General features: G+C 51.7%; 5 protein-coding genes across 5 annotated transcripts; 2 read left to right on the top strand and 3 right to left on the bottom strand.

Annotated features, from left to right (window-relative positions):
• Positions 1-981: 981 nt before the first annotated feature.
• Positions 982-1,959, bottom strand: NECHADRAFT_45306 (uncharacterized protein; the record flags this gene model as incomplete). The annotated part of the gene is made up of 3 exons (XM_003049415.1): positions 982-1,323; positions 1,352-1,735; positions 1,783-1,959. Coding segments are annotated over 3 exons (903 nt in total), but the record flags the coding sequence as incomplete, so codon positions are not given.
• Positions 1,960-2,664: 705 nt separating this feature from the next.
• On the bottom strand, positions 2,665-3,441 carry NECHADRAFT_82853 (uncharacterized protein; the record flags this gene model as incomplete). Its single annotated transcript, XM_003049416.1, has 1 exon — positions 2,665-3,441. The coding sequence occupies one exon, from the start codon at positions 3,439-3,441 to the stop codon at positions 2,665-2,667; it is 777 nt and encodes a 258-aa protein (XP_003049462.1).
• Positions 3,442-3,919: 478 nt separating this feature from the next.
• Positions 3,920-8,823, bottom strand: NECHADRAFT_82854 (uncharacterized protein; the record flags this gene model as incomplete). Its single annotated transcript, XM_003049417.1, has 9 exons — positions 3,920-4,487; positions 4,544-5,366; positions 5,490-5,816; positions 5,878-6,098; positions 6,148-6,382; positions 6,623-6,656; positions 6,689-6,815; positions 6,873-8,595; positions 8,649-8,823. The coding sequence occupies 9 exons, from the start codon at positions 8,821-8,823 to the stop codon at positions 3,920-3,922; spliced, it is 4,233 nt and encodes a 1,410-aa protein (XP_003049463.1).
• Positions 8,824-9,487: 664 nt separating this feature from the next.
• NECHADRAFT_95053 (uncharacterized protein) lies at positions 9,488-10,967 on the top strand (the record flags this gene model as incomplete). Its single annotated transcript, XM_003049171.1, has 2 exons — positions 9,488-9,597; positions 9,653-10,967. The coding sequence occupies 2 exons, from the start codon at positions 9,488-9,490 to the stop codon at positions 10,965-10,967; spliced, it is 1,425 nt and encodes a 474-aa protein (XP_003049217.1).
• A 1,129-nt stretch (positions 10,968-12,096) lies between these two features.
• On the top strand, positions 12,097-13,855 carry NECHADRAFT_45465 (uncharacterized protein; the record flags this gene model as incomplete). The annotated part of the gene is made up of 6 exons (XM_003049172.1): positions 12,097-12,257; positions 12,320-12,453; positions 12,505-12,611; positions 12,661-12,842; positions 12,902-13,205; positions 13,259-13,855. Coding segments are annotated over 6 exons (1,485 nt in total), but the record flags the coding sequence as incomplete, so codon positions are not given.
• Between the last annotated feature and the right edge of the window lie 1,144 nt (positions 13,856-14,999).

Here is a 14,999-nt window from a genome sequence, read left to right on the forward strand (position 1 = left end):
AAGTGTCTCTCCCATGGTGCAAGAGCCTGGCGGTGATAGAAATTCGATTGTGCGGCTATTTGGGTGGTCCCTTGTTATGGGACTGAAGTTCCATCGGTAGGATTTCTGAGGGAAGATGAGAATTTCTAGTTTCCCGTGATCCCTTTGCGCGTCATTGGAGCAATTTCTGTGAAGCAGATAGGGGCCTCAAGTCATATTTCCATCAGCCGGGTAGAACGATCTTCGGGCTCAGTTAACCCATCAAGGGCCGGGCTGCAAGTATAATAAAGAACAGATCTTAAACACATTATAACATCATAACCCGATGTTACCCGGGTAGAACTAAGTAGTAACATGTCTCTACCACCTTCAGGGCTGGCCACAGCACGAGAGACAGAGTTATATTGGGTTCGACAACCGAGTTTTTATACCCCTCTCTCAATACCTTATCTCTTTGTGTTGGTTTCTTTTGATCTACCAAGCCTCTGTTATCCACTCTAGTGACTGGATGAATCACGAATACCACGAGCAGCTGAGCTCGGCCTGCATGTAGTAGTAGCCTGATCAAGTGGAACGCCATCACTTGGCACGGGTGTTGGTCCTTTCATGCGGAGTTCTACTAGCCAGGAACGAACGAGGGGCAAGTCACGGCCTTGGCTACTTAGAGCTGAACCCGCTTCTTGGCATTGATGGAGCAGGAGAAGTTGAAAGAGGTAGAGTGCAATGGTTTAAAAGGGGAACGGTTTAAAAGGGGAACATTTCTCTGCTCGTATCAGAGGCATGCTTCCCCTCCAACCTGTTTCTACACCCCGCCTACCCGGGTGGGTATAGGTATGGTCAACGCTCATTATCACAGGTCTTCGAAGGATAGTTTAAGCCAGTGATGTGTGAAAATTGAATTAATTTTGTGAGTTCGAAAGGCCGTCAAATGCATGTAAATCGTTACGGCTACATGCTCCCTACCGACATTCTACCCTCCAATGTCCGCTATCTGACCTCTGATCAATGATGTGCGGGCAGTTCAGCTGGGTTTTGGTTATTTGGCAGCTCATAGACTGGCGTCGGTGATGATGTTTCTGGCTTATAACCATCAGGTGACTGAGGGTACGGCGGAGCTTGGGCGGACGCGGGAGCTGCCTCAGCCTGCCGTTTTCTCCGTCTCCAGAGGAAGAACGCTACAAGCGCAATCGCAAGAACACCAAGCACTGCTCCAACGACGATACCCGCGATGGCACCGCCTGAAAGGCTACTGTTATCAGAGCCGCCAGAATCCGTGCCGGGTTGACCTGTTTGGTTGCCGGACTCGCCTGTTGTCGTCGCTGAATCGGCAGTTGACTCGGGAGCCTGGTAATGGTTAGAGATCGATAGCTACAGGGGAAGTTTGACTTACGTTCGAAAAGACGGTACTGTACGCTGCGTCGTCCACGTTGCTCACGCTCGTCATGAGCCACCGTTGCCGCCTTTGGTATCCATCAAGGTTTGGGCTCATGTACACCGGACCACTTGGGATGACGTCGAGGTGATATTTGCTGCCGTTGTGTACGTTGATGAAGCGGTACGTGTCATTCTTTCCCCATAGTGCTACATCCCATTGTTGTCCATCGCTTCCATCGCTGTTTCGTAGGCAAGCGCGTGTTCGCCTATTCTCGACCGACTCGCTTGGGCGGTAGCAGACGGCAAACTGCTTTTGTGTCGTGGTTTCGGAACATCGAAGGGCGTATCGGCCAGGTATCTTGCCTATCGGTTGCTGGGCGCACTGGGTAAGCAAAGGTAGTCGAGCATCGCGATGGGCGATGAACTCACAAATTGCCAGTATGTCTTCCTCTTGGCCACAGGAAACACCCTGAAATCCCCGTCCTGCCACGTCTGTAGCATCGAATTGAAGTCCCCATCGTAATCGTCCACATTCTCCTCTGTCATATGATACCAGACATTGGGATCGATGTCGGTCGCAGGTTCGAGCTTCGCCATGTTTGCGAGAATGAAGTGGGCAAAAAGGAAAGATGGAACAAAACAAGGTGGAGCAAGAAGACAACAAGGCAACGGGTGGTAAATGGGATAACTTAACTAAGACGTCAGAGGTAATCATCCTGTCAGACGCTAGGAGCATCGGTTGCTTAGTGGCGGCGAAGATCGACGGCGGTCGCACCATTCACGGCGCGGAGGATTGGCCTTTGGTAACTAGGCAGGGGGCAAGATGGGCTCAGCGTTGCAGGTCATTGATCTGGCCTCTCTCATTTGTTGGAGCGTTGGATTAATGTGAGGGCCCTTTTCACATGTGGCACTCATTGGCTCATCGGCACGGCTCGAATGTGGTGATGGTGGAGGATGCCGCTAGTGAGAAGACGATCCTCACTCGAAGTTGACCTGACTGGCTGAGCTATTATTAGGCAAGGCTTTTTTGCATCGCTGCAGCGAAAGATGATAAACTCCAAGGCTGTTTAAATGGAAGAGATCATCAAAATATCTTCTCTTAGGTCGGAACTCACGATGAATGTCGTTGGGGTCTAGTGTGGAACAGGTATGTGGGAGAAGTCGGGTTATGGCGGAACCATGGGCATTGCCATTGGCAAACTTGATAGTTGGATATGGAAGACTGGTGTTTTCTAAATAGGTAGAGTTGAGGACCTTAAGAATATAGAAGACTTATAATGTGCACACACACTTTGAGACTGGTCTGCCTCTTCAATTCTCAGAGGCTTTCTCGACAGCCTGTCTCAACTCTTCGTCCAACAGACCCGAATCGACGTAATTCATATCAAACCACTCGACACCGTCCCTCATGTTCTGCATGACTCCTGGCACTTCATCCGTATATCCGTAACGGTAAAACTTGATTTTGTCCTCCGGTCTTTCCAGCAGTGAAGACTCAGCAATGTCGCCGGTGTTGTCCTTGCTGACCTCTGGATCCCACCGAACTTCCAGGAACCCACCTTCATCAGGCTCATCCCACTCAGCTTCTGGCCTATCAATGACCAATAGGGAGCGCCGGCCTGACCCAGGAAACCCGCAATCCATCTGGGGGATGTAAAAGTCGCCGTTTCCTGACGCATTTCTCGCAGCAATTTCCTTGGCGTTGTGTGCTCTGCACCGTTCTGCGCGCTCAGCTGGCGAAGTGCCGTCCGGCATGGCTAGGCCATAGAGGTCGATTCTATCAAGCGTCTCACGGCCCATGGCGCTCCGTTCGTCCCATGTGTCCTCGTATATCTTGAGTGCCAGCTTCTTGATTTGCTTCATACTCTTTCCGCTATTAGATCGTGTGTCGTATATTTGGATTCCCCATTTGGGTCGTTTGACGGGCTCTGGGTTAACCCAGTCTTCACGGGCTTCCCAGGCTGAGCAACAGAGTGTGCCGTCGTGGGAAGGGGCCTCTTCAGTGACCATCCAACATCTGATCTTGACAGGAGGCTTACCTCCGGTCGATGCAGGCCGTGATGGAGGTGATGGTGGAGGGTCACCCATAGCTACTAATAAATAATTATTGCCGAATCGAGTTCTGCGTGAATGCCACTTTCAGGATTGGAAATCGAAGATACTTGCAGGGTTGAAGGATGAATAAAACCTGACAGGGCGTCTCTGCTTGAGACAAATATATAGGGCAGCTAAAATACACTGTAACGGCCTCCTTTGTACACCGCTGAAGGGTCTCGGTGGCAGTGCTTGCATGATTCGTATTTGGTTCGAATGGCTGGGCTATGCTGCCTAGAGTAGAATTCTCCTCAAGGCGCCGAGAACCAATCAACATTGAGAATTGAACCATCCTTCCGTTTCAATTTTCCATTGTGAGGATGCAAGCCGCGAGGGGCCTGTCTTGTTCGGTGTCTCTAGGTGTCGCTTTGTAGCCTAAATGGAGATCCCGCTGCAACATTGCAACATTTTAAGCGACTCGCATCTTGCTCCAGGAAGCATGGGAATCATGTAATCAAACTCCAGCTCAATCCTAGCCAACCAACTCCAAGTCATGAATAAAACTTATACTGTCTTCTTCCCTGCTTGCGCTATCCATCGAGGTCGCTAACTGTGTAAAGAACTCAGATTCCAACTCGAGAAAGTTAGACATTTGGTGAAATAGAGGCTCCTTTTGGAAATCCAAGAGCATGGCGTCCTCGCCGTGATCTGATATGTCATTGGTAAATAAAGGCATGTGTACCGCATAACCTCCGCTGTCCTCAGCTGGGGCTTGGTCGCTAGGGGAAGGCCAGGCATAGTTGCTTGTGGTTTGATCTTGGGCGGGTCTTTGCCTGAGTAAAGGCTCCTGGTCTTCCACGTTGGGTGATTCAGAATCACTCCTTGGCGTCAAATTCTCCCGTCTCAAAGATATTTTTGACTTGTCGACGGCGGCTTTGAGATTGCCCAGGACTGCCTCGCTGGCAGAATATCTTTCACCCAGGCGCTCAAGGAAGCGCATACAGGTGCGCAGTCCGACCGCGCTCTGACCGTGTAAACGCCGCGTGGGTGACTTGAGGTTCAACAAGAGAATGGAGGCGGCTGGAAGGACACATGTGATTCTGGCCAAAAAGTGAGTATAAGATCACATGTATTCCAAAGAGCCACCATTACTTACCCCTGAGTTGACATGTAACTTATCAACCCTTTCTTTAAAACAACATCGGCCAACACCGAGACTTTGTATACGGCTGTTTGGACCTTTTTGTAGCTCCTCTGAGTCTTGGGCCCTCTGACACTACCTGGCCCAGGAGACACCAGGCTCTGGGAAATCTCGGGAAGATGGAGGGTTGAAATCACCGTGTAGTAAGTCATGATCATCAAAAGCCGACCAGCAGTGATACCCCTGGAGACGTCATATTCCAGCTCCCGTGAACATGGGGTTGCAGAATCGCTGCAGTAAGCCCTATGCCAAGCGTCTAACCGAAGATCAAGCATCTCCGTACGGTTCCTGGGGGGCGGTTGGTGAGGGTATTCGTCTTCTGTCATGGTCTGGTTGATGCAGATGCATAGCTCGGCCATTCGTATGGAAAGTGTTGCACGGTCCAGAGCGCTGCGAGTTAAATAGTCGCCCTTGGCCTTGCGCAGTGGAAAGTCGTCCGGAGTCAACATTGGGATCGGGGATCGCATTCGTGGCTGGAGCCTCAAGCCCATTGAGACGAGGGCGTCTCGGATGTATGCGCTCCACCAAAGCCTCTTGTAAAATCCTTGACTCGGGTGCGTGGCAAGAGCCTTTTCTTGGACGCCGAATTGCTGGGCGTGATGCACATGAGCCCCTATCCAATACGCGGCCGCCTTGCAGTCATCTGGGTCCTCGTACCAGAATGACATGAGTAATAAAGCATGGAGAACCTCGATAGAGGAGGTGTCGACATCGAAATCATAGAGCAGTCGGGCCCTCCGATAGAATGACCTGCGAGCTTCGCGTTGTGATGGAAGGTCTAGGCACTGAAGTACATCGCTGTCCACGAACTAGCCTTTATTGTTAGCTTTATTCGTGATGAAGGACTGGTTGAGAATTACCGCGCTACCGGCGAATAAAATGGCTTGGAATAACAAGATACCTATCGTCTTCTGGCACGGCTTGTCTGGGGCGTGATCAACAGACACGTCGATATATCCCAGAAGTTCGGATCTATCAAGTGAGGGCATGTATGGGGTCACAAACTCGAAGCAAGCGTCTACCAGAGCCTGGCGCAACTTTCCTTCTGGAAGCCAGAAGGCTCCCTCAGCAGCGAGATAGTTGAGAGCAGGCTGCGAAGTATCTGGGCTGATTGGTTTGATGAATGGAGGAAGCTTCCAGGGCATGGGTTCAAGATCTGGGACCATGGCCAATGACCCGAGGTTTGGTGTGTCGTTAGTCAGATCTTCCATCATGTCTGGACTCATGCCTGGTATCCTGGTCAGTTCATTTTCTTGACAGGAGGGAGAAACAAGGCAACTCAGACGAACCGCTATCTTCTTGGCTACTGACGACTTGTGGTTGAGGAGGGGCTGGAGGTTCCGAATCTCCGTTTGTGGATGTCATGAGAGGGGCTATATCAGAGACAAGGTTGTCATCCGCTGGGGAGTGCACAATATGGCCTGGCGAGGCACTGGGCTCTTGGATGCTCAACATGTCGACCGTGTTTGTGCCGACGCTGCTAGACATGGCGGGGGGCACCACGGTGCTTCTGTGTTATGGTTTAGACACGACATACAAGGAGGCTGGGCTCGATTCACCTGCGTCTGCGGGTGTTTGCAACCTTGCAGTGGACATCGTCAAGCTCGCAGTTGGTGCACCGGGAGCCTCGCTTGTTGAGATCACAGCGGACCTTGCGACCGCGACAGTACTGGCATGCTATCGGCGCTCTCAGTCGGGCGCGCCGGGGGGCTGCTGGGCTGAGAGGAAATGTCGCCGGGGCCATGATTCGGAACGTGGTTTGAGCCATTATGGGGTCGTGATTCATGCAGCTCCCTGGACGAAACACTATAGGTAATTGAATTGCTGTTTAAGGGAGCCCTTCTTGTGATACTGACAATAAGGGAGGATATCATGTGCCGTGACTGACATCGGTTATACACAGCCGTCCGATACCCGGGTGGGGCTCCGGATTCCTGGGGTATTTGCGGGGTATTCGCGGGGTAATCACCCTTCACGCCGCCTCCCTACCGATCTCTTACCGAACAGCCGGGCCATCAAGTGTGCAATACCTACAGTGTGATCTGCTAATTGGTCTTGAGCTAAGTACCTGTGGTAGGTATTTATGCGCTGACTATGTACCTCTGTCACGTGTATCCTGCTGCCGCCTTCTCCTCCTAAATCTTCATCACAGATGTGCTGCGTGGGCGACATCCGCCGGAATGTCGATGTATACCAGCGAGAGAAGCAGCTGGGCATAGCTTTTCGCCTGTCTAGATTCACAAAAGTGGTCAGCCGCAGAAATGATGAATACCTCAACACGTACCTGTCCAGTCTCAGACTCGAAAGCCCTCCGCCTCCAAGAGCCTTTGTGATGACAAAGTTGACTGCATGCACGCCGGGCACTGTGAACCTTGTGACTGTGCCGCCTGGAGCTATCAGGTGCTGCAGTGCCGAGAAGACTGCCTGCGGAGTGACCTGTTGCAGTATGTGCTCGTAGAATGCTGCATCTCTGGCGATGATTGCAACATTGGCACTGTCTCCCTTGTCACCAGAGCGTCCAGTAGCCACCTCGTGCAGTTTGGCACGCCATGTGAGACCCTGAGGAGGCTGCGTCTGTGATGAGGCAACACCGCTCGCAGTAGTCTCAGAGTCCAGACTGGCTGATGGCTTTCCGTCCGAGCAGCCGTCGAGAGTAAGCGGCACATCAATGGGTGACTCTTGACTGCCGACAAAGACGACGGGGTGAAGCGAGTCCCGACGAACAAGTGCACTGCTGACTACAAAGTTTGGACTCGTCTTCGGCCGTCCGCTGGTCAGCATGCAGATGCCCGGAGCGCTGTTTGTTAGAAATGATGCTGCCTCTTTGCCCATTATATCGAGCACGAAACGCTTCTCATGTCGGGCCGCAACCCTCAACACCACCTCCCTGCGCTCACCAGAGTTGCCCCTAGAACCAAGATGGTGCTCAGCACCGATGATAATGATCTCGTAATCGTCACCAGAGATTCTCTCCTGTGGGTTTGCATGGCTTGCGGCAGCGAGGGCGTTGGTTCGCTCAACAATAGCCCTTCCCAGAGTCTTGGCCTTCCTCTCAGCTTGCTCCCCAGACACAAGCATGTCGACAGATATCCTATAGCCTTGTTGTCGCACAGCTGTGCACTTGAGCCATGGCGTGGGCGGTTTACCTCTGGCGCCCATGACAAGCACACTGTCCGGTGAGCCCTGGCTGATGGTCACCCGACTGAGATCAAGGATCACGTCAGGGAGGATGTAGTTTTCGGTATCGAGAACCTCGTACAGCATCTGCTCGCAGACACTTCGTGTGTTGACAACACCGCCAGTGCGCGGGGGTTTCGAGATCGCGAAGCTGTTGTCAGGAAAGAAGGTCAAGATGGGATAGCCCATATTCGACCAGCCTCCGTGGGGGCTGAAAGCTGATTGTTCCCAGTCTGTGTAGTTCCCACCTGTCGCTTGAGCGCCACATTCGATGATGTGCCCAGCTAGTGAAGCGCTGGCCAACCGATCGAGATCTTCGGGGCTGGTGCCGAAGTTCCATCCAAGCTCGTAGGCAAGAGGTCCTAGGACCAGAGCGCTATCCACGCACCTACCCGTTATGACGATATTGGCGCCTTGTTCCAAGGCTACGGCAATTGGCTGCGCTCCTAGGTAGGCATTCAAACTCAAGTATCCTGTCGACGCGTTGATGCCCTCCTCTACGCTGCCTGCTACCGGGTCAAACTGGTGGAATCGGCCCTCCTTCAGGAGTGTCTCTTTCTGGTCGATAATATCGTCACCGTGGATCGCAGCGACTTTGAGCTTGTGCGACAAGCCACGCTCCGCAAGCTTTGACTCGATGTATTCCTTGAGTCCAACAGGATTGAGACCTCCAGCGTTTGTGACGATCTTAATACCTTTTTCGAGTATAGCATCCAAGTTCGGTAAAAGGGCCAAGTCTGCGAACTCGGTGACAGCCCCGGCGGCTGGGCGCTTCTTCTGGGAGCCTTGAGTGGAACGTGCCGAGCGGGCAAGCAGGCCCATGGTGACCTCTGTGTTGTTCCTGTAAGCGAATGAAAGGGCCCCTTGTGCAGTTCCAACGTACCAGCGAGGTAGTCAGCGACAAGATAGTCGACCTTCTTGTCAGGCCCCTTGATAAACTGGTTGATCGCCCATGGCGAATCTCCCCAAAAAGCACTATCGCATGATGTCAACTTCACGGGCCGGATAACCAAGTCTGGAGTGACATACCCATAGCAGCCAATGCGAACCGGTGGCATCTTCAGAACGAGATTGATGAGATAGAATGTGATGACAAAATGAGAGGCAATCTTGGAATACAAGCAGGTTATTCGACAAGACAACCGAGTCTAACAAGGGCAAGATAAACAATTACATGTATGTATGGTGTATACCTATTGGCACCATGGTGACACCCTATTGGCTGTGGTGGTGCTTACCGCGGCTCGGCACCGGGTCTCTGCCGCGGCTTGGTGTATCTTGAGAAGTCACTGGCGGCGAATACCTCTAATAAAAATAGGCATCTAATTGGTGCTGCATTCTGGCTTAGATGAACTTTCCTCCAAAGACAACGAATGGTACACCGTGTGCCCAGCATGACGACGCCCAAGATCCCCTTACCGTCCGTATTCCCAGAATACAGATCCACAGTCAACGAGAACGACAAAGACTATCGTCAAAATGTTGAAGACTGGAATGGAATTCTGCAGCAGTTCGAGGAAAAGGCGGCATGGGCTGGCGGGGAGGGCGAATCGCGTCACATTGAGTAAGTAGAGGATGTGACCTATACCTATGTAGTGCTAATGTTGGTTGTCAGGAGACACCACGCTCGTGGGATGCTGTCCGGTACGACTCTTTTAGTTTCTCAACTATTCGTTGACGTGGGAAAACTGACAGGTTTACACAGCCCGAGATAGAATCGCCATGCTTCTCGATGAGGGATCACCTTTTCTGGAGCTGATGCCGTTTGCTGGCATCGGGGTCAAAGAATCCAGCCCCGCTGCAAGCCTGATTGTAGGAATAGGTCTTGTATGGTTAGTTACCCGACAAGGTGGCTCGTCTGTGCATGACATATCTGACCGTCTACAGTGGAATCAAGGTAATGCTGATTGCGAACATACCCACCATCGTTGGTGGCGCTCTGAACGAACTCACGGTCCGCAAGCAACATCGAGCTTCCGAGATCAGTCTTGAGAATCGCCTGCCAATCATCTTCCTAAACCAGTGTGCGGGAGCAAATCTGCCCCAACAGTTCCGCGTCTTCCATCAGAGCGGGAAGCTGTTCCGGGACATCATTAGACGTTCTGACGCTGGATCTCCGACATGCACCATCGTCTTTGGCAGCAGCACTGCCGGAGGAGCATACGAACCTGGTGTGTCCGAGTTCAGCATCCTTGTTAAGAGCCAGGCGCAGATGTTCTTAGGAGGCCCGCCGTTGGTACAGATGGCAACGAGCGAGATCAGCAGTGCCGAGGAGCTCGGAGGAGCAGAGATGCACACCACTGTTAGCGGCGTAGGAGATGCGCTTGCGGCAGATGAGTTTGACGCCTGCCGTCTGGCTCGGAGCTGGGTTCAAAGCATCAACAGGGAGAACCTCCACATCGACCGTGCACTGGATCACGTCGAGGCTCCCCTCTATAGCCCCGACAGCATCCTCGGCCTCATTCCCGAGAATGTCAGGATGCCACTCAATATGCCCGAGGTCATTGCTCGCATTGTGGATGGCAGTCGCTTTGAGCCTTTCAAACCTCTGTACGGTACTGGCATGTTATGTTGCTGGGCACGCATTCACGGCCGTCTTGTTGGCATCATCGGAAACATGTCGTCCGTCATCTTTGTCAACGAAGCCCGCAAGGCCACACAGTTCATCCACCTCAGCAACGCTTACGGGACGCCTATTATCTATCTACACAACGTCACTGGGTTCATGGTCGGGAAGAAGAGCGAGTCCGAGGGTATGATCAAGGCCGGTTCGCTGCTCATTGACGCCGTGTCTCGATCCTCTGTGCCTCAGATCTCCATCGTTTGCGGATCATCCTACGGAGCTGGCAACTATGCCATGTGTGGCCGATCGTACTCGCCCAGGTTTCTCTTCTCGTGGCCTCACAGCAGATGCGCCGTCATGGGTCCAGAGCAGCTCTCAGGTGTCATGGAGATCATTGCTCGACAGGCAGCTGAGCGGTCTGGGAGGGGCATGGATGAAGCCAAGTTGGCGGCGAGCACTGCCAAGACGACGGAGCAGATCGAAACTGAGAGCAAGGCGTACTACACCTCGGCGTGGTGCCTGGATGACGGAATAATTGACCCGAGGGATACGCGTGACGTTCTCGGCATGTGTTTGGAGGTGTGCGAGAACTCACCTTACAAGGGTCTTGAGGGCTACAGGGGAGTCTCCAGGCTGTAGTGTAGTCACAGCCGACTAGATTTGTTTTATTTAATGTCCATGGTAGAAGCAATTCATTCGTTCACTGGAAGTAGGCATGAACAAAATCTCTTTGTGAAGCTCAGGCTTAACTTTCGTCAAGATAAACAAACAGCGAGGTTGAAGCATACCGAAAAACTCGAGAAATTCAGGGGCTTGGCAAAGTGGACCCGCTGTTAACGAGGAGTAGCCAATGACTGCTCTGGATAAGAGGGAGATAGCATTGGCTCTATGACCTTTGATTTGTGGAAGATGGGGCATGGCTTACTTTCACGCATAACGGGGTAAAACCCCAGTTTGCCAAGCCCCTGAATTTCTCGAGTTTTTACGGTAGGTTCAACTCTTTCAACACTGCGATTATAGTACAATGTCGTGTGAAAGTGAAATATTGTCTCACATGTAGATAGCTGTTATATGAAGCCCGTAGAACATACCGAGTTAATAATATCCAGCTGTTTCGTTTTGTTGGCCTACTACCTACGCAGCCTGCTCTGGTCAAGATCGTGCATGATCAAGTTAGGTACGCGACATTACAAAACTATGGGTGCAGAGTCCACACAGATAAACAATGTTAGATAGTATTTTAATCAGGTCTCGGAGAGAACTATCTCCCTCTGGGCCGAGCAATAGAATATTCTTTTTATCATCACACCTTGTGAAACGCAACTTGGGCTTCGCGCATTGCAAACAACATTACTTCCTCTGTTACCCTGTAGAAGAAAGTACTGAACTATTTTTGTGCCCTATTTGTGCCCATCTTTGTGCAAGCACAGTACTAGTCTCCAATAGGCGCACCAAGTCACCTCGGTCAGACCTGTCATTGGTTGCACAAAAACAAACCCCCTGCTGCCTTGGATCCTCGGTAGTCCCTGTGATAGGCGGGTTCAATCCCGACCCTCTCTCCACGGCAAACAAGCAGGGGGAACAGGTCCTCCATGGAGATCTTGGCTGGACACTTCCAAGGCAAATGCTCACTGAGTATGTAACATGAACCTAGGCTCGGGATTATTGAACCGGCCGCGGGACTAATACGGTATGCATATTTCCTAAAAGTCGATCGCCGGCCAGTAGACACTCAGCATCTTCATCAGCTTTCGACCATTCACCAGCCATGATTCGCCAACAAGACCTGTTCATTGCGGCCCCAATTTATGCAAATGGCAAGCTCAAGATATCAAGTGTCCTGATTGCAAACCGTGGCGAGATTGCTTGCAGGGTCATTGCTACCTGTAAGAAGCTGGGTATCGCGACATTTGTAGTCTTTACCGATGCGTAAGTGATCCATCTTTTTGTTGCCTCATCGTGTCTGCATGGCTAACTGAAAACCACCTCAGAGATTCCAATGCACCATTCGTTAAGCTTGCCGACAAGGCTCACTATCTTGGTGACCCTGAGAGCCAACCTTATCAGAATGGCGAGCTCATAATCGAGATAGCCAAGAGATTTGGAGCTGATGCCATTCATCCTGGTACAGTTAAATCTTGATGTCCAATGCCAACTTTGGTGCTAACGCTCCAAGGGTACGGTTACTTATCAGAGAATGCGGACTTCGCAGCGGCCGTTGGCTCCGCTGGGCTCGTCTTTCTTGGGCCCTCACCCCAGACAATCGCTGCTCTTGGAGACAAGGTACGTATTGCAGGCTGTGCTTCTGATCGGTAATGCTTAACGGGCGTAGCGCGAGGCCAAGGAGTTTCTGGCGGCAAGATCATCGGTCCCCTTGGTGCCAGGATATGGCGGGTTAGATCAGGATCCGGACCTTCTGGAGAAAGAAGCTGACCGGATCGGATATCCCGTCATGATCAAGGCGTCTGCTGGTGGAGGCGGAAAGGGTATGAGAATCGTGCACTCGAAGGAAGAGTAAGTTGACTCCATGTGGCTGCTCAATGACGGCTTGTTGACAGCTGACGGCATATCAGTTTTCGAGAATCGCTACAGCGCTGCACTTCCGAGGCTGGACGTCTGTTCGGCTCAGCTCACTGTCTCATCGAAAAGTACATCGAAGCCGGGAAGCATGTGGAGATGCAGATATTCGGCGATGGTGAAACTGCCGTCAGTTTCCTCGACCGTGAGTGCTCGGTGCAGCGCCGCAACCAGAAGATCATCGAGGAAAGCCCCTGTCCCTGGCTGAGTGCGGAGATGAGGCAGGATATGTCAAACTCGGCCCTGGAGATTGCGAGACTCTTGAAATACGAGTCCGCTGGAACAGTCGAGTTCATAGTGGTAAGCTAGCTCCGTTCTTGTAACAGAAAGCAGGTTCTAAAGAGACTTTACAGGATATCAAGAACGAGCGGTACTACTTCTTGGAAGTCAACACCAGAATTCAAGTCGAGCACCCAATCACAGAAGAGGTTGTCGGCATCGATCTCATCGCCCTTCAAATCTACGTCGCTGGTGGTGGCAAGCTTCAGGCTCCGCCACAGCTTCAGGACATCAAACAGATTGGACATTCCATCGAGGTCCGGCTGTGTGCTGAGGACCCCTTCCACGACTTTCGCCCATGCACGGGCACGATATGTCAGTTGAAAACACCTCTCGATAGCAAGAGCGAGGATTGTGCTGGTCTTCGATACGAACTCGGAGTTGAGCGTGGCTCAGCAATCACGGTGCATTTCGATTCCATGATATCCAAAATCATTGTATGGGCACCTACCCGCGCCATGGCTATCGCCAAGATGATCCGCGCTCTGAAGAATACTGTCTGCTTTGGGCTCACCACGAACCAAGTATTTCTTCAGAGAATCCTGGCTTCGCCGCATTTCCACGACGTCAGCTATACTACGGCTTTGATCCCACAAAACATGGGCGAGTTGACTGCTCCTTTGGACACGGCGTCCGTTGACAGCAGCACCGCCATCGCTGCTCTTGAAATCTCTCGTCTGAAACCCGCTTCCACCGACAGAAGATCCGCGTTCAAGAGCATCCCCATGTCTTTTCGCAACCAAAGGGCCGGCAAGAATATGTCTGCTGCTGGTCTCGTGTCTAGCGAGATTACAAAATCTGGGCAAGATGAGAAGGTCGATATGCTGGTGAGCAAGGATGATATGGGAGCTTATCGGGTTGTCCGACTGGACCCAGAGATCCCTTCAACTTCAGCAGAGGAGGATGTCTACTTCAACAAGGAGGGTGGCCCGCTCGTGAAACGATACTACTCAGCCATCAGGTCGAAGAGAGAGACCAGATTCGAAAACGTTTCCATTCTTGACTCTTTTGTAGAGGCGTGCCCTCCCTGGTCCACTGGTAAGTTGAAGGTGTCTTTCGCCGGCCAAATTGCGACATACGACTTCGCAACGGCCTCTCAGGGTGAATTCAAGAAGAGCATTTATATCCAAGAGTCTGGGTCTGGAGTTCCCATCCTCTACACCGTGTCCGGGCTGCTGGCATGGGCCGGCATGCTTGATGAGAAGGCAAGCGAGGCGCAGAAAGCAAGTAAGTTGACCCTTTCTCTTCATCCTCCTGGCGGCTGGGAGCTCACATCTTTTGCTTCTTAGACTCGCGGGTATCTACCTGCCCAATGCCGAGCAAGATCTTGGAAGTCACCGCAAAGGACGGTACTTGGGTCAAGGTGGGAGATAAGCTGTTAGTGCTCGAAAGCATGAAGATGGAAATTCAGGTTACATCTTCTGCAGAGGGCATTGTCAGCATGCAGGTTAAAGAAGGAGACATCCTTCCAGAGGGCTCGGTTCTTTGTGAGATTCTAGAGGGCGAAGAAGACTCCATGTCAGCATAGTAGAGTCTCTCCATAGTACTCTTTTAGAAGTAGATGAAGAAATGCTCGTTGATACCTTACTTCATGTCACGGAGAAGAGAGAGCCAGCCCCAGCAGCAAATCATGCAGTTCTGACTATAATGATGGAGTTGAACCCAAGGCCTAATGAGACTGTAACATAAATGGCGTTGTTTAGTTGTTCTTCAACTCATTCAGCAAGACTGATTCGCCTTCGTTGTGACTCTGACGTGACCATCGCCAAAGGCCAATCCCGATCACATTGATCAAACAACTATGCAGTAAATATC

Source organism: Fusarium vanettenii, assembly GCF_000151355.1.
Source record: "Fusarium vanettenii 77-13-4 chromosome 7 genomic scaffold NECHAsca_9_chr7_10_0, whole genome shotgun sequence".
Lineage (NCBI taxonomy): Eukaryota > Fungi > Ascomycota > Sordariomycetes > Hypocreales > Nectriaceae > Fusarium > Fusarium vanettenii.